This window comes from Rana temporaria, chromosome 10 (assembly GCF_905171775.1).
Source record: "Rana temporaria chromosome 10, aRanTem1.1, whole genome shotgun sequence".
NCBI lineage: Eukaryota > Metazoa > Chordata > Amphibia > Anura > Ranidae > Rana > Rana temporaria.
In genome coordinates, this window is record NC_053498.1 from 133345516 (window position 1) to 133363883 (window position 18368).

At 43.5% G+C, this 18368-nt stretch overlaps 1 protein-coding gene across 1 annotated transcript in view; it reads left to right on the forward strand.

Moving 5' to 3' along the window:
• Positions 1 to 16069: 16069 nt before the first annotated feature.
• Positions 16070 to 18368, forward strand: part of LOC120915632 (indolethylamine N-methyltransferase-like) — a 28394-nt gene continuing 26095 nt past the window's right edge. Inside the window, exon 1 of the mRNA XM_040326301.1 lies at positions 16070 to 16251. Within this exon, the coding sequence (XP_040182235.1) occupies positions 16101 to 16251 (151 nt within the window). The 5' untranslated portion in view covers positions 16070 to 16100. The remainder of the gene's footprint in view (positions 16252 to 18368) is intronic.

The window sequence follows — 18368 nt, forward strand, 5'->3', positions numbered from 1 at the left end:
TCTGAGTTTGCAAATGTCAAATTATAACAGTTTTTTTTTTTGTAGCGTTTGAATCAGTCACTGACAGTCAGGTGCTTTTTTACCTGTGAATCTTACTAGTTGTACCAGTAAATTTAGAGCCCAAAATGGCAAATCGAAGGTACACTAGTAAAGAGGTATACAAGATTCTGAGCATGACAGATAGTGAAGAGGAGGTCACACATCTGTCAGATTCAGGCTCATAATACGATCCCCTAAAATCTAGGGCCTAGATGATAGCGGCTCCATGACAGATAGCTCTGGCGACGAAGGTGAGATGCCTGCTGAGGTCAGGCGTACCCAACCCCATTCTTCTGCTGTTGTTGAGGTGCAAGAACAGCAGGTCCCTCGTATGGAGTAGAGAGCCAGTACTAGCGCCGCTATTCCTTCTGGTGAACTGGAAAGCACCAGCGGTCTAGTTCACCCTGGACGTACATTCAGCACTGCAGTAAAACTTGGTGAGGTAGCGAGGCAAAGTGCAGTTCAAGCTGACGAGGTGGCAAGCACAAGTAGTGTCCCACTGCCACCAAGAGGAAGACAAAGGCAGGCCCTTCGTGCCCATAGTGTCCTTCCTGCAGAATTTGCCAATCCTGATTGGGTGCCCACCACTTATGCAGAACCCGTACTTCCCCCATTCACTGGCCAACCCGGTATTCAGGTGGAAATAGCTGATTTTACGCCACTTGATTTTTATTCGATGTTTTTCACGGAGGATCTCTATAGATCTATTGTGGACCAAAGTCATTTATATACTGGTCAATTCATCACTGCTAATCCCCAGTTGCCTTCCCTTTCCAGAGATTGTAAACCTATTACGGTTTCCGAATTTAAGTCCTTTCTGGGCCTTTCCCTCAACATGGGCATGTGAAAGGCTGACTGTGTTTGTAGGAGGAGTCGGGAGGTATTTATACCCGCCCTACTTCCTCCTTCTGGGCGACGGTTTTTCTTGTGTGCTATGCCTGTCATTTCCGGTGCGACCCGTCCGACGTCACTTCCAGTTTTTCGTTTCTGTCAGCAGGACGTGAGGCTCCATGAGGGGACCCTGTGTCTACCATTTTATTTACAGGTTTCAGGAGTCAGTCGGGGGGCCCCACAGGCGGGCGGCCACCTCCATCTGGTCTGTATCGGGCAGCTAACGGGCTGGAGAGTTTCTCACTGAGTGGACACGCGCTACTTCCAGTGTGTGATGTCAGAGTGCAGACAGGTGCTCCAGGAGTCGCACGCTCCGGCGGCTGATGGCGGCATCGTGGGAGCTCTCTTCCTTCAGCATACAGCAGAGCGGGAGTCGCTTCCTCCCTCCTTAAGGTTCGGGGGTTCGCTCCACTATCTGCGGTGGAGTTTTTGCAGGGGGAGCGTGTGTTTGCTCTTGGTAGCTGGGGGGTTTGGCTGAGTGGTTGTGGGGGTTCCCCAGTAGGGGGGAGGGGCAGTATGAGGTCCACTCGTTCTTGAAGAAACTTAGGGGGAGGGCGGGCAGAGCAAGGTTCACTCCACATGGCGTCAGGGGGAAGGGGTAGGATCTGTGGCTGCCAGCTCTGGCCATATGCAGCATTCTATTTATATGTATACTCCTTATACTACATGTTCAGCTCCATGTATGTGTATATACTCCATACTTCACGTCCAGCTCTGTAATTCACTACTGACCAGGTGTCATGCTTCTCCCCCTGTCTCAGGATTCTGGTTGCTTTATGTTCTTCATGCTTTTATGTTTCTTGTGCATCTACATTTCCCATTGCGGTTAAGTTTCTCATGGTTTAGGGACTCATTCGGCTTCGTTTCTCATGCGGCTTCGTTTCTCAGGCGGCTACGCTTCTCATGCAGCTACGTTTCTCATGTGGCTACGTTTCTCATGCGGTGACGTTTCTCATGCGGCGACGTTTCTCATGATGTGACTACGTTTCTCATGGTATCATGTTCCCATGCATTTCGTTTCCCATGCGTTTTGTTTCCCTTGCAATTACGTTTTTCATGGTTCATGTTTCTCATGCGATTATGTCTCATGGTATTTTCTCATGCGATTACGTTTCTCATGCGATTACGTTTCTCATGCGATTACGTTTCACATGGTAGTTTCTCATGCGATTACGTTTCTCATGGTAGTTTCTCATGCGATTACGTTTCACATGGTAGTTTCTCATGCGATTACGTTTCTCAGGTGATCACTTTTCTCATGATAGTTTCCCATGCGATTACGTTTCACATGGTAGTTCTCATGCGATTAAGTTTCTCATGGTAGTTTCTCATGCGATTACGTTTCTCATGCGATTACATTTCACATGGTAGTTTCTCATGCGATTACGTTTCTCATGGTAGTTCTCATGCGATTACGTTTCGCATTGGTAGTTTCTCAAAAGTCCTTTAAAACTGATCTCGGCTGTAATGAATTGTCGGGTCCCGGCAATATAGATAAAACTCATTGAAAAAACGGCATGGGTTCCCCCCCAGTCCATTACCAGGCCCTTTGGGTCTGGTATGAATATTAAGACGAGCCACCAACCAAAATTTTAAAAAGAAATTGCCTGGGGATTCCCCCAAAATCCATACCAGACCTATGCATATTAAGGCAAACCCTGCGCCTAAATAAAAAAAATGGCATAGGGTCCCCCGAAAATCCATACCAGACCCTTATCTGAGCACGCAACCTGGCAGGTCGCAGGAATAGAGGGGGGATGAGAGAGCGCCCCCTTCTGAACAGTACCAGGCCACATGCCCACATGGTCCCCCCAAAGCATCTTGTCCCAATGTTGATGGGGACAAGGGCCTCATCCCCACAACCCTTGCCAGGTGGTTGTGGGGGTCTGTGGGCAGTGGGCTTATCGGAATCTGGAAGCCCCCTTTAACAAGGGGACACCCATATTCTGCCCCCCCCATGTGAATTGGTAATAGATACATTATACTCCTACCATTTCACAAACAAAAGTGTCAAAAAGAGTAAAAGTGACAGGAGACACTGTGGGACAAGTCCTTTATTAAAAAATAAAAATAAAATGTCCAGTGATGTAAATCCATCTCACGCCGCCCGACGAATCGAAAAAACAAACAAAAAAATGCAACAGCTCTGCCTCCATGGGAGGCCCCTGTCATGTTTCTATATAGCTGAGGACAGGGCCACCAGGTGATATAAATGGGTGACCCCGCCCCCTTCTGACCACTACTAAGTTGTGCAGGAACAAATCGTTCATCTCTGAGGTACACTGACACAGTACAGTCTATAGAAGCAGACACCACCCACACTAGACTCCTATCGTTTCTTAGCTTATTAAGACAGAAAGCGGTAAAGTGGCCGTGGTTGCCACAATATAAGCAGAGTCCCTGAGATCTCCTTCTAGCTTTTTCCCCAGAGGATAAATGGGCAGCGCCAATTTGCATGGGCTCATCCTCCTGGAGAGGCTGAGAAGGCTCAGGAAATGAAGGAAAGTTGGGCAGCGTACTAGGGGGCAAAGAAACAAACCTCTCAGTACGCCTTTCCCGTAAACGCCTGTCTATATGGATGGATACTTGCATGGCTTCATTCAAAGACTTTGGTTCAGGGTAGTCTACCAAAGAGTCTTTGATAGAGTCTGATAAACCTAACCTGAACTTGCTTCTTAGAGTTGGGTCATTCCACCCAGAGTCAGGTGCCCAGCGGCAAAAATCAGATCAGTATTGTTCAGCTGTGTGTTTATCCTGACGTAAAGTGATCTAAGGTTAGCTGCAGCTAAATAAGCATGGTCAGGATCATCATACAGTAAACCTAACGCTTTGAAAAAGCCTTCAACTGACCCTCTGACTGGGTCATCTGTAGCCCAAGACTGGGTATTCCACTTAAACCATGTAATAATCAGGTTAACCCGCAACACTTTAGAACCAGTGTGGCTTAAGCTTAAAGTATAGCATACAACTTAAAGTTGGAAAACACATGGGGGTCACCAGAAAAACAATCAGGCGGGTTAACTTTGGGCTCTGGCTCCTGCGTTACTGCTGGAGGTACGTTTACATGCAAAGACAATTCCTGGACTTGGCGCGTCAGTTTGAAAATTTCCTTATCAAATAAGTCCATCTTGACAGAAAATATTTGTGTTAAAGGCTTGTGATAATGTCATGTCTACCCCAACGCAGGTGGTTAGACACTATAGCTAGCTACTGTGTGATTCACCTCTAGCAGCTCCCTTTCCCTGAAGACAAGCAGGCCAACCGGCACTTGGTTGCTCCCAGGACTTATACACAATGCTATAGTGCCTGGCCACCACACCAGGGCAGATGCGAATTGAGCAAACAGACTACTTGCAGTTAGCGGACTGGTAGCGTGGTTCAATGACAGTCCAGGTAAAAGTCAGGCTGAGTTCAGGGAATAGTACAATAATTCGGTCTGAAGTCATACACAGGGGAATTCAAACTAGTAAAGCAGGGCAGACAGACAGGGAGCTCGATCAGCAACAACACAGGTATCATTCGCTATCACAAGCAAAGGACAGAGCGTTTGACTTGGATATAACAAGTGACTGACCACATCAATCACCCAGCAGGTGGACACAAACAGGGAGAATGCAACAGCCAAAAGCCATATACTGGAATGAGGAGCAGGAACACTTAAAGCAGAGGTCCACCTAAAATAAAAATATTAAAAGCCAGCAGTTACAAATACTTTTAATAAATGGACACTTACCTGTCCAGGGTGCCCGCGATTTCGGTAGCAAAAAACGAGCAATCGCTCGTCTCTCGGCTGCCCCACCTCCATCCTCGGTGAGGGAATCAGGAAGTGAAGTGTTGCAGCTTCACTGCCTGGTTCCCTACTGCGCATGCACGAGTCACGCTGCACATCTTTCACTGGTCCCTGCTGTGTTCTGGGAACTGTGTGTTTCCCAGAACACAGCGGGGAGGACGGGAAGTGGTGTAGATACCCGCAGATTCTGCAGCTCTCTATGCCTGGAAGTGGGTGCAAATGCCTATATTATACAGGTATATGCACCCCCCTCCCCCCTGAAAGGTGTCAAATGTTACACCGGAGGGGTTTGAGGGTTCTGAAAAGTGGAGGTTCACTTTTTGTGTGGACCTCCGCTTTAAGTGATCCTGACACTCGCAATGTCCCTATGATATAGAAAATACTCTCTATACTACAATATTTCAAGTTACACCAAATTGCTCACATTAGTCCAAGTGCTCACAATGCTCCAAGTTACTCCAAATTACTGACAGTACTCCAAGTTACTCACTATGGGCCAGATTCACAGCCGAGATACGACGGAGTATCTCAGATACTCCGTCGTATCTCTCAGAGTATCTATGCGACTGATTCATAGAATCAGTTACGCATATATATCCCTAAGATCCGACAGGTGTAATTGTTTTACACTGTCGGATCTTAGGATGCAGTACCGTGGCTGCCGCTGGGGGGAGTTTGCGTCGTAAACCAGCGTCAGGTATGCAAATTAATAGTTACGACGATCCACACCGGTTTTTCTCGTTCGCTACATCGCCGCTAGTCTAGTTTCCCGTCGCAAAGTTAGTCGTCGTTTTGGGTACCTTAACTTTACACAGCACACGTATGTGCTGTATAAAGTATGGCCGTCGTTCCCGCGTCGAAATTGAAAAATTCACGTTGTTTGCGTAAGACGTCCGGGAATACAGAAGTACGCTACGCACGTCGCCGTTCGAAAAAATGACGTCACTTCGCGCAAAGCACGGCGTGAATTTCGAAACGGAGCATGCGCAGTAGGTCCGGCGCGGGACCGCGCCTAATTTAAATGGCACACGCCCCTTTGAATTACGCGGGCTTACGCCGGAGGCCGCCGGCGTAATTTTTCACGCAAGTGCTTGGTGAATCAGGCACTTGCGATGCAAAAATTGCGGCGGTGTAACGTATCTACGATACGTTACGCCGCCGCGATTCTACCTGAATCTTGCCCAATGTTCACAAAACCCCAAGTTACTCTGAATTACCCACAGTACTTAAAGTTACTTGCAATGCTATGATTTACCCACTATAATGCAAAGTAATAGTGAAGTGAATTACAAAGGTTTATTTTTATAAAAAAAACTACTTGGTAATCACAGCTCACAGCTCTATCAGCTGAATTCCCTGTGACCGGCCTGTGAATTTAATAACAACATTACAATGAATTTACCTAGCTGATCATGGATCAACATCGCCCTGTCAACATCACAAGATGGATTCTGTGTCAAAAATTCTACCGCATCCATGGATTTGTTGTGAAAAGTCACCTTGAATTCTACTTCTCTGACAAGTAAATCATAGACTTTAGCAGAGCTGTTTTTCTCAGAAAATAGGTGCAGGAACTCAACCACGACCCCGTTCAGATTTTACAAACAGTAGAAGGGTCTTAAAGGGGCATTAAATACCAGAATTGCATTACATACAGAGTGCAGAGTTCAGGGGGTTACAAAGCTGTCACTTGTAAACACAGAAACCAGACTTCTGTATTTACAAGTGATTGTGGTGAACAGGCACCAAAGGGTCTGAGCCAAAGGTGGTGGAACTGAGTTCCCCCAAGTTCCCCCTGAAAAAAAGCCCTGGACTTTAGAGACAATTCACTGACACTTCCAATGATGAATCTTCACTATACTATATATCCAACAGTTGTATGTATGAATCAATTAAAGCCATATTAAATCCAAAACCAAAAATGTAATATATTGCAGCTTACCAGTCATTAGATGTGATGGCAGCATTCGTTTTATTTTTAGTTAGACAGTTGAATTTGGCTTGCTGTTTGGGTGGTAAGTGTGAGCCTGATTAAAAACGTTTACAACTTTATTTATACTTACAGTTTGCTTAAAAACGCATCTCATCTAAAGTCCCAAAATCTCCCCTCTTTTTTGTATCCAACATGGATGGAGGCGTATGTTTTTCATATGCCTCATTTAAATCCCAATGCTAGTTTTCTTTATACCATACAGGGATGGAGATGTGTTTTATACCCTTATACATTTATGCGTTTTTTTTCCAGTGCTCCTTACTACCATACCAAGCATAGGTGGAGGTGGGGACACACCCCTAGTCACCTGTCCTCCATCTACCCATCAGTATTTATATGCCTCTATTGAGGAGACTTTAAATGTTTAGTTAGGACTGCAGAACGCAGAGAGCCTTGGCGATGGCTCTGCAGCTTAATCATGTACTTGCAAATGCGTGCAACCAATCCTCTGCTTTTAACGTACACAGTTAGACAGTTGCATTTGGCTTGCTGTTTGGATGGTAAGTGTGAGCCTGATTTAAAACGTTTACAACTTTATTTATACTTACTGTTTGCTTAAAAACGCATCTCATCTAAAGTCCCAAAATCTCCCCTCTTTTTTGTATCCAACAGGGATGGAGGCGTATGTTTTTCATATGCCTCATTTAAAGTCCCAATGCTAGTTTTCTTTATTAGTTTTATTTTTCAGGCATTATTCCCTCTGTTTTTACCTAGTGATCTTGCCAATAACACACCTCCTGTATTAAAGTTCCCCCACTCTGGATGAAGGCGCACAGGGGGCTCATTTGAACAGCAGCATTAAGAAGTAATATCTATCTTGTATCTTATTAACAGTCAACCTATTGATGGCTTTTAATGCCATATCCCTAAAAACAGCTATGTGTGTATTTGGTCCACCTGAAGGATTAAACAAAGAGGGATTTCTCAAATCTGTGTGTTTATATCCAGATGTATCAGGATGACGAACTAGAGGGTTATGAAGAAAATGTTTTTTTAAGAGAGATCTGTCTTGTAAATTTATGTAAATCAATAAAAGTCTGAAATGTATTACATTTAGCTTTATGGGCATATTTAAGGCCTTTACATAAGATCAATGTATCGTCCTTTACCCCTTTAGGTACTCTATGGTTTATCATACTTACTCTTTACACTGCTACCTTCGCTAAACACTATTTATTTTTCATCCACTACTATTGTTACACTATTTTGGGAACTTTTCTTCAGTTTATCAGTTGTGTAATTACCGTATTGTTGATTTATTAATTTTTACAGATATTCCTGGGAATTATTCACAGTATGAATTATACAGTACTATATATATATACCACAGCTGATAACTGGAGATCCTTGCTTAATGTTTACTCATTGGGGATGATGTCTTCTATAGTGCCTCCCACCATTGATATCATCAACAATTTTACCCATATACTACAGCTAGAATATGGGTATGTTTTATACTCTCTTTTTTACCATTGTTTCATTTTGACATTTCTACTCTATTTTAGATACTCCCAAACTCTGCATCTGCTCCTGATGAATGGTATTTTAACCATGAAATGCGTAGAGCTTTCCTATGATGCTACGTCACAGTGTCCATGTGCAATATCTGTATTTTACTATAGCTTATTTTAATGAATCAATTCATCATTGTTATCTAGACATGTGCATTTGTTTTTGTCCGAATGCATTTTCGTACGAATTTCGGGTGTTTTCGTTATCATTTTAACTAACGAAAACGAACGCGCAGAATCCGAAATCCGAAAGATCCGGCATAAAAAAATGCGTTATTTCGTTTTCGTTGCTACAGCAATTCGATATAGATAGGAGATTTGACATGACACTGACAATAACAATCTGTGTCTATTGAATCTGCGGTCGAATGTGCCTAACCTAACTATTAGTCCAAGATTATTCTACATAGAGAGGAAAGATTCGACATAGAGAGAAAAGATTCGACATTATAGAGACAGTGTTGGGGTAGACCATTTGACATGAATGACGAAGATTCGACGAAGCAGCGAAAAAAACATACAAACGTTGAATCTGTCAGTTGAAGGCTTATGGTGTCTGTCGAAAGTTCTAAGAAGATTCGACAAAGCAGCTAAACTGTATGACGCAGCAATCGTAAATTTCTGGTCAAATGCTCGGCCCATAGGCTATAGAAGAATTCAAATGTTGGTTGACTAGTAATAATAATAATTTGTAAATATAATTATTACTAGTGTCTTACAACATTAGAATTCTTCTATAGTTTGTAGGAGGAACATTTGACCGGAAATGTACAATTGCGGCGTCGTACAGTTTTGCTGCTCCGTTGAATCTTCTTAGAACATTCGACAGACACCATAAGCCTTCAACGACAGAGTTGACCTTAATTAATTCGGATTTTCAGACGAATGCATTTTTTAACGAAACAAGATAAATAAAAATGAATTTCGGGAGTAACTAAATAAATTTTTTTTTCAGACGAAAACGAAATTCCGAAACAAAATATTTCAGTGTGCACAAGTCTATTGTTATCTTGTCTTTATGTTACCATTACAATTTTGGTATACATAACCAAGGTCCCAGCTGCTGCAGTTATACTGCGGCAGGTTGACACAGCTGCGCAAATCGCTGTAGTTATATGTCAGCACTTTAAGATGCTATAGCAGGCGCACATGTACCCGCAGAGTGTCCCTGGACCCGATGCATGTGCCCAGCAGGCGCAATGTCCGCCGGGCACCTGCGATGGCTCCTGACAGAATGAGAACGGGGATCTGTGTGTGTCAACACACTAATCCCAGTTCTGTCAGGGGAGTAGAGACAGATTTTGTGTTCCTACTAAGTAGGAAAAATGATATGTCTCCTCCTCCAGTCCGTCCCATCCCCCCACAGTTAGAAACACACCTAGGAAACACAGTTAACCCCTTGATCGCCCCCTAGTGTAAATCCCTTCCCTACCAGTGACATTTAAACAGTAATCAGTGGCTATTTTTAGCTCTGATCGCTGTATAAATGTCAATGGTCCCAAAAAAGTGTCAAAAGTGTCCGATCTGTCCACAGGAATGTCACAGTCCTGATAAAAATTGCAGATCGCTGTCATTACTAGTAAAACAATAATAATAATAAAAACTAGAAAAGATAACATTTCTGGGGAAATTGTGCGACGTGGTCTTGCCTCCACCAATACTCCTGACTGGAGACAGTGCCCCTGGAGATGTAAATGTGATGCAACAGTGTGTTGATCCAGTTCGATCCATTTCCCAATCAAAAACTGCTCCATCAAAAACTACCCCATCAAAACTGGTTGCTATGGGCTGGTTGCTATGGACTGGTTGCTTTGGATGGTTGCTATGGACTTGTTGCTATGGACGGTTGCTTTGGACTGGTTGCTATGGGAGGGTTGCTATGGACTGGTTGCTATGGACTGGCTGCTATGGACTGGTTGCTTTGGATGGTTTCTATGGACTGGTTGCTATGGACTGGTTGCTATGGATGGGTTGCTATGGACGGGTTGCTATGGTCGGGTTGCTATGGTCGGGTTGCTATGGTCGGGTTTCTATGTACTGGTTGCTATGGACGGGTTTCTATGGACGGGTTGCTATGGACTGGTTGCTATGGACTTGGTTGTTATGGACTGGTTACTAAGGACGGTTGCCATGGATGGTTGCTATGGATGGTTGCTATGGTCTGGTTGCTATGAACTGGTTGCTATGGACTGGTTGCTATGGACTAGTTGCTATGGACAGGTTGCTATGGACTGGTTGCTATGGACTGGTTGCTATGAACTGGTTGCTATTGACGGTTTCTATGGACTGGTTGCTATGGACTGTTTGGTTTGGATGGTTGCTATGGACTGGTTGCTATGGAGGGTTTCTATGGACTGGTTGCTATGGACTGGTTGCTATGGACGGGTTGCTATGGACGGGTTGCTATGGACGGGTTGCTATGGACTGGTTGCTATGGACGGGTTGCTATGGATGGGTTGCTATGGGCTGGTTGCTATGGAGGGTTTCTATGGACTGGTTGCTATGGAGGGTTGCTAACCTCTATTTCCACTATGCTGCTGTGGGGTTCCGGATCCCAAAAGAGTGGGTCTGAAAGGTCATGTTTAGTCCAGCGTATCTTTGCAGCTTTAGACCTCTTTCCTTTAGATGATGGCATGATGCTATGTGTTAGAGGAGATATAATTCCCTTCAGAGCTGTGAAGAAGGAGCTATAATGCTATAATTTCCCTCAGAGCTGTGTGAGACTAGATATAATTTGCCTCAGTTGAGGTATGAGCCAGAAATTTCCTCACAGCTGTGTGGGAGGAGCTATAGAAATCACCTCAGAGCTGTGTGTATGAAGGTATTTACCTCAGCGTCTCCTAGGAAACCAATGTAAACATATGCAAGCAGCCTCTAAGCAGAGACTCAGATTCTTGCTATTTTTTTTGAATACTTGTCCTTCAAACGGTTGTATTTTAAAAACTATAGATCATATAGCGAATATCTTTATATTTTGTGAATCACAAGACCCAGACCTACATTTTTATGTATAGTATGTCTCTGAAATATAAAAATTGAAGGCACAGTAGCAGTTTATATATTGCCTTTAAGATTTTAGGTTTCCAGTCTTTAATTTCAATGGAAGTCAATAGAGGTCAGTGTATGGCGTGGGTTGCAAACAAATTGTCGTATTGTGAAAACGCTTAGGACTATCGCTTAGCCGTGGACACATGTAGTGGCAGCAGGGATAGCTGAACGTTTTGATATAAGATTTGTGTAGATCGTCTTGAAAATGAGGGAGTGGTCGAGGGAGTGGTCGCAGTTTAGAAATCATGTCTTGATTTTTCAGTTTCTGACATTTCCACACTCTACCTCTCACCATTCATTCCTATGGGAAAATGTTGCCGCAAAAATGACGATATTTCGCAAACGATTTGGCGAAACATTCCACAAAGTAAAAGCAATGCGATCGGGAACAATCCGCACGTTTCGATATGTTACTCATCTATGTAGTGTAAAAACTGTGGGAGGAGTTAGGGTGGCAAATTTGGCTATAATAAGAATACTATATATGTGAGAGAACAATAAGTGATCTTGCTATGCAAGACCACTTAATGACATAAATCTAGTCCCTACTATGTAGACGCTATAACTTTTGCGCAAACAAATCAATACACGCTTATTCCGACTTTTTACCAAACATATGTAGAAGAATATATATCAGCCTAAACCGATGAAGAAATTTGGGCCTAATCCTCAAAAACCCGGCGCAACGTAACTTTTGCCATTTAAGTTACACCGCCGCAAAATCTCTAACTAAGTGCCCGATCCACAAAGCACTTACCTAGAAATTTTGAGCGGTGTAACTTAAATCCAGCCTGCGCAAGGCATTCCTCTTCAACTGGGGGCGATTCCCATTTAAATTAGGCGCGCTCCCGCGCCGGCCGTACTACGCATGCTCGTGACGTCATTTTCCCGACGTGCACAGCACGAAATTACGTTACGCAGAGCTTTGTGGATCGCGACGGGTCAATAAAGTTGCGTCGGAAAAAAAAAAGATACGGCGAAAAAAAAAAAAATTAAAACAAAAAAAAAAACGCGTCGCTGGACAGAAGGGTCTGCTTTTACAAGGTGTAAACAGTTTACACTTTGTAAAAGCAGCCCTAATTTTACACATGCAACTTAATACTTACGGAGAAAAAACGAAGCTGAAAAGCTTTGTGGATCTCCGTAGGTGCTAATTTGCATACCCGAGGCGGCATTTCGACGCAAAATGCCCCCAGCGGCGGGATCCGGCAGTGTAAGTCCCTTACACATGCCGGATCTTCTGTCTATCTCTTGGAAACTGATTCTGTGGATCAGTTCCAAAGATAGAAACAGGGATACGACGGCATATCAGTAGATACGCCGTCGTATCTCTTTTGAGGATCTGGCCCTTTGTTCTTTACACATTTTGGGATATGTATTATAGCAAAAAGTAAAAAATATATATTTTTTTTAATTTTGCTCTTTATTTGTTTATAACGCAAAAGATAAAAAACGTAGAGGTGATCAAATACCACCAAAAGAAAGCAATTTTTTGTGGGGAAAAAAGAACATACATTTTGTTTGGGTACAACGTCGCACGACCGCACAATTGCCAGGTAAAGTGACGCAGTGCCATATGGCAAAGAAATGGCATAATCAGTAAGGGGGCAAATCCTTCCGGGGCTGAAGTGTTTAACTGCTTACAGACTGCCCACCGCCATTATACGGCGGCTCTTTGAAGTGGAATATCGTTGTTATCCACTTCTTCAGCGGGCGGTCCGCTTTCAGATAAATGTGGTCTCAGCGGCGGATTTGCCGAAAGATCACTTTTATCGGTAGCGGAGTGTGTCCCCCCCTCCTACCACGCTCCGGAGCCCTCTGGTGGAAACAATTGGATCCTGCTTGGCTGGCTGCTAAGTGAGGGGAAAATGACCTCCACTCGGCTCCATACCATTGCAGGGCGAAGCCCGGTCCTTAACTGGTAAAAAAAAACCAATGTCTCCCGAAGTAGATCCATCATTTTGTTGAATGGGTAGTGGTACTATGTACCCAATACTTCACATGGGGGGTGAGCGGGATCTGGGGGCCCCTTTGTTAAAGAAGACTTTCAGATTCCGATATGCCTTCCCGCCCACAGACCCCCACAACCAATGGCCACGGTTGAGGGGATGAGGTCCTTGTCCCCATCAACAAGAATCAACATGGGGACAAGGTGCTTTGGTATGGGGGGGCAGAGCTTCCCTGCCCCAAGGCACCCACCCCCCCAATGTTAAGGGCATGTGGTCTGGTATGGTTCAGGGGGGTGCTCGCTTGCCCCACCCTCTCCTGTCCTGCCTGGCTGCATGCTCGGATAAGGGTCTGGTATGGATTTGGGGGGGACCCACTCCATTTTTTTTGTCATCAATAGAGATGGGCCGAACACACATTGTTCGGTTTGCAGCAGAACGCCTGAACATGGGAAAAGTTTGGCCCAACATGAGAAATCAAAAGCCCCCATTTTGAAGGCTTATATGCAAGTAATTGGCCATAAAGACATTTCTAAGAAGAAAAAAAAACAAGTCAAATCACATTTAAATTGACTCACAGTTTCACTTGCTTTCACTTTGGGTCTGGTATGGATTATAAGGGGAACCCCATGCAAAATGAATTGAAATAAAAAAAAAAGGCACGGATCCCCCCAAGATCCATACCAGACTCTTATCTGAGCATGCAGCCCGGCAGGACAGGAAGAGAGGGGGACAAGTGAGCACCCCCCTCCTAAAATATACCAAGCCACATGCCCTCAATTTGGGGGGGTCCCCAAAGCACCTTGTCCCCATCAGGACAAGGGCCTTTTCCTGGGCTGTGGTTGTGGAGGTCTGTGGGTGGGGGGCTTATTGCAATCTGGAAGCCCCCTTTAACAAGGGGGCCCTCAGATCCCAGCCCCCTTATGTGAATGAGTATGAACTACATTGTACCCCTACCCATTCACCAAAAAACTGTCAAAATTAAATAAAAACACAAGTTTTTGACAAGTCCTTTAATAATAAAAAAAAACTGTGCAGCGCATTTTAGGGCATTTAGCCGGGTGAAAACCCGCTGAATGTCCTGCAAATTCAGCTACCTGCAATAACCCAGGAACGTTTTTTTCCCTTAAGGCAGCTGGCTTTCAGATAAACATGATCCCGGTGGCGAATTCGCCACATGATCACTTTTATAGGCGGAGGGAGAGGTGCCCCCCCCTTCCACAGCTGTTTCCGAGCTTACCAGAGCTGGAACCGAGCTTGGCCGATGGCTAGGCAGGTAGGTGAGTGAGAGCAAGATAGTCCCCACTCGGCTCTATGTCCTTGGAGGACTGGAGCCACCTCCGATATCACTTCCGTTTCTCAGGCTAATAGGAAAAATATAGGCAAAACTTTTTTTTTTCATTTTGGATAGAGCAAGGGAGGGTTATATCCCCAGTTGGATTTTTTTGCCATCCGTGTCCCATTGCAGAGATTTCCCTTCACTTCCTGTCCCATAGCCAAACAGGAAGTGAGAGGAAATGCCTACGAATTAAGGGAATTCCTTGGGGACCCCCAGGTCACCAGAACTAGTGTCCTTATTGGAAGATTTCCCCTCTATTACTTTTCTGGGGACAACCCACGATTTTCTATTACTTTCACTTTCAATGATAATGGTAAACAAGACAAATGGAGAGGGTGAATCCCTTTACCGGCGGGCACAGACAGCAATAAAAATTCTATCCATTCTATCTAAAACTAAAAGTTTTGCCTTTAGTTATACTTTTAAGACATGATTTTTTTTTTAAGTCAAAGGGTCATTTTTTTTCTCCTCTTTTGCTTTTAAGGGTAAATGAGAGTCTTTTCATAGATACCAACTGTCCCTGATTTCCAGGGACTGACCCTGATTTGGAGCAATGTCCCTCTGTCCCGCATTCCTCCTCATTTGTCCTTCATTTTGGTCTGATCTATATAGATGTATATAAAATGCACTTTTTAAGGGCAATTCTGCAGACCCTAATGTAAGTGGGAACTGTGATGTAAATGGGAATACAGTGGACTCTGATAAAAGATGGTATCCGGGGACCCCCCCTTGTCATCAGAGTTCCCCCCAAGATCATGATCTTCAGAACTCCCCTTTACATCAGAATTGCCTTGCACTGTAGGGGGCAATCCTGCAGACTCCGATGTAAAGATGAACTCTGTGTTTTTGACATTTGTTTAACTTAAACACATGTTTATAGTGTAAATATTGATATTACCACTGTTTAGCACTGAAAACTGGCATTTTGGCTCTGTCAGTAAATTTCGTGATTTTTACCAGTAAAAAAAATTGAGCTGTTTGTAAATTTGGGCATTTGGACAAGAAACGTCTTACCTCTGTGCTTGCCAGCAAGGTTTTCTTCACCAAGTACTAAGTCTTGTTTTACATGGGGATCAAATACTTATTTCACTCACTGAATTGCAACTCAATTTATAGCATTTGTTTTATGTGTTTTTTTCTGGATTTTTTTTTTAAATACACCTATGATAAAAAAATATAGACCCCTCATTTCTTTGTAAGTGGAAACACTTACAAAATCTGCAGGAGATCAAATAATTATTTTACCCACTGTATAATATTTGGGTGTTCTAAGTAATTTTCTAGCAAAAAATACAGATTTTTACTTGAAAACAACAAATAATAAAAAAAAAAGCCTGGTTTTAAAGTGGTGAAACCTTTGAAAACTCAGGTGACAATCATACCTCAGTCAGCACTATCCCCATGACTGCTTTATAAATATATTTTATGATTATATTACAATGAAATGTAACCACCTTATTTCAAAAGAATATAAATAGAACTGAAACAATAAAGCTTAGTTGAAATCAGAAATCAAAGAGGTGAAGTTCAGCATTGCAGGACGATGGATTCCACATCACCTAAACTCTATCATGTACATGGAATGGATTCCAGAAGTCATCTGGATTTATATTTCTCTAATGAGGAGGAGATGGTCTTTGCAGAGGATACTATAACATTTCCAATGGCGTGTTTTCACTATCTGCTCAGCACCGGTATGTACAGCATAGATTGATATTTTTACAAAAAATACTAATGTACATTATAATGTTGTTAATAAATCTAATGCCGCGTACACACCATCACTTTATGTGATGAAAAAAACCAAAGTTTTTAAAAACGTCACTTTAAATGACCGTGTGTGGGGGAAAACGTCATTTTATGTCTTGTGAAAAACGACAAAAAAAAATTGAAGCATGCTTCAATTTTATGTGTCGTTTTTCAAAACGTCGTTTTTTTTTTTTTTTTTTTTTTTTTTTTTTTGTATAATTCTCTTTATTTCAATAATCTTTATTGAGTTTTATCACATAAGGAAAACATACATAGAAGCATAAACAAGATGCATGGGAACAGAGTCTGTCAAAATTAATGGGATACAAATTAGCGCTCAGGCGAATCCAAATGACAGGCTACGGTAGCGGTACAGTGAATGTTGAGCAAACGTTGCTACAGTACCAGAACCAGGTGGTATCCGCTCCTGCCCCGACACCCCCATGGGATCAATCTGTGCCAGGGAGGAGGGACACCACGCTGTCTGTCGCCAATATCACTACTTACATAACTATCAAAAATTACGTTGAGATAACAAATCAAACAGGGAAAGGGGAAGAGGGGAAGGAAGAGAGGGGGGGGGGAGGGGGGTCACCCTATAGTAGCATAAGTGTAAATAAGGCAATATGTTAGTACATGGACAATGTCATTGGCTTAGTCTTTAACAGTACATATTGGGGTTGATAACCAGCTGTCCCATTTCGTCCTAAAAGAGCTGAACCTAAGGTCCGCTAGTGCTAACAGCTTTTCCATCTCACACTGGTGATTTAGAGTAAGAATGGCATTGTTATGAGATGGGGGTTCATTCGTGTTCCACAATCTGGTGATAGTTATTTTAGCCGCTAACAGAAGTTGTACAACCACCACTCTGAACTTAGAGGGAAATTCGTCTATTGTCAGATGTAGGAGAGCAAGCTCAGGAACGGGATCTATGTGTCTTTTGCAAATATCCGAGATCATGGAAAATATCTTGTTCCAGAAGGATCGCACCGATTTACAGGCCCACAAAATATGGTACAATGTGCCCACTTCTCCACACTGTCGCCAACAGAGGGCCGTGTGGTCAGGGTAGTATTTAGATAATTTGTAGGGCGTGAGATACCAGGAGTGCAAGACCTTCTGAAAGAGTTCCCAGTGGCTCGCACACCTGGAGGAGGAGTAGGTGGTAGAGAACGCTACCTTCCAAGATTTATCAGGAAAGGTCTTACCCAGGGTTTTTTCCCATTTAATGATAGTGGTCGTTTTAAAAGAGGTGTTTTGGCTGTTGTAGATGTTGTAGAACAACGAAATACCTTTAACCGGGGTAGCAGGATCTTGGAAAAAGGTGGCAATCGGGGATGCACACTCCAAGTGGGCTGGCAGGGGATGTTTCTTCAAAAAGGACAAAATCTGTAGGTAGGGAAAATGTGCAGAGGGAGGAAGATTAAATCGAGCGGCCAAGTCTTCAAAGGTGTGAAGGGATGTGTTATGATACAAATCTTTGAGGAGATTAAGGCCCTTTGAAAACCAGGCTTTCAGATCAAGGCAAGGTATAAAATGTTGGAGAACCGATAGTGGTGTAGATATCCTACAATGTGAACCACCAATCGAGGCAGAAGTATTGAGTTCGGACCACAGTTTAGTGGAAACACGCACAGTGGGGATAGGGGAAGCGGGGACAGGGGCTCCCAATTTAATGGCTAATAGAAATGATCTGAGGTCGTTATTTTGGGCATTGCTGGCCTCCAGAAGAGCCCATGATTTGTGTGCAGAGGGGATCCACCAGTGTTTAAGTTGGTCTATGACACACGCCTTATAGTAAGCCATGACGTTAGGTGCTCCCATTCCACCCAATTTTCTATGTTTTAGCATAATAAGAAGAGAGCATCTAGGGGGTCTTCTGTTCCAAATGTACTGATTGAAAAGTGTCTGTACTGAGGAGAGGAAAGTGCGCGGAAGAGGGATTATAAGAGTGCGGAATAAATAAAGGAGTTTAGGGAGTATAATCATTTTCAGCGCTGCTATCCTTCCTGCCGTTGATAGATCATGGGAGTGTAACTGGTTCAGGTGTTGGGGCAAGGAT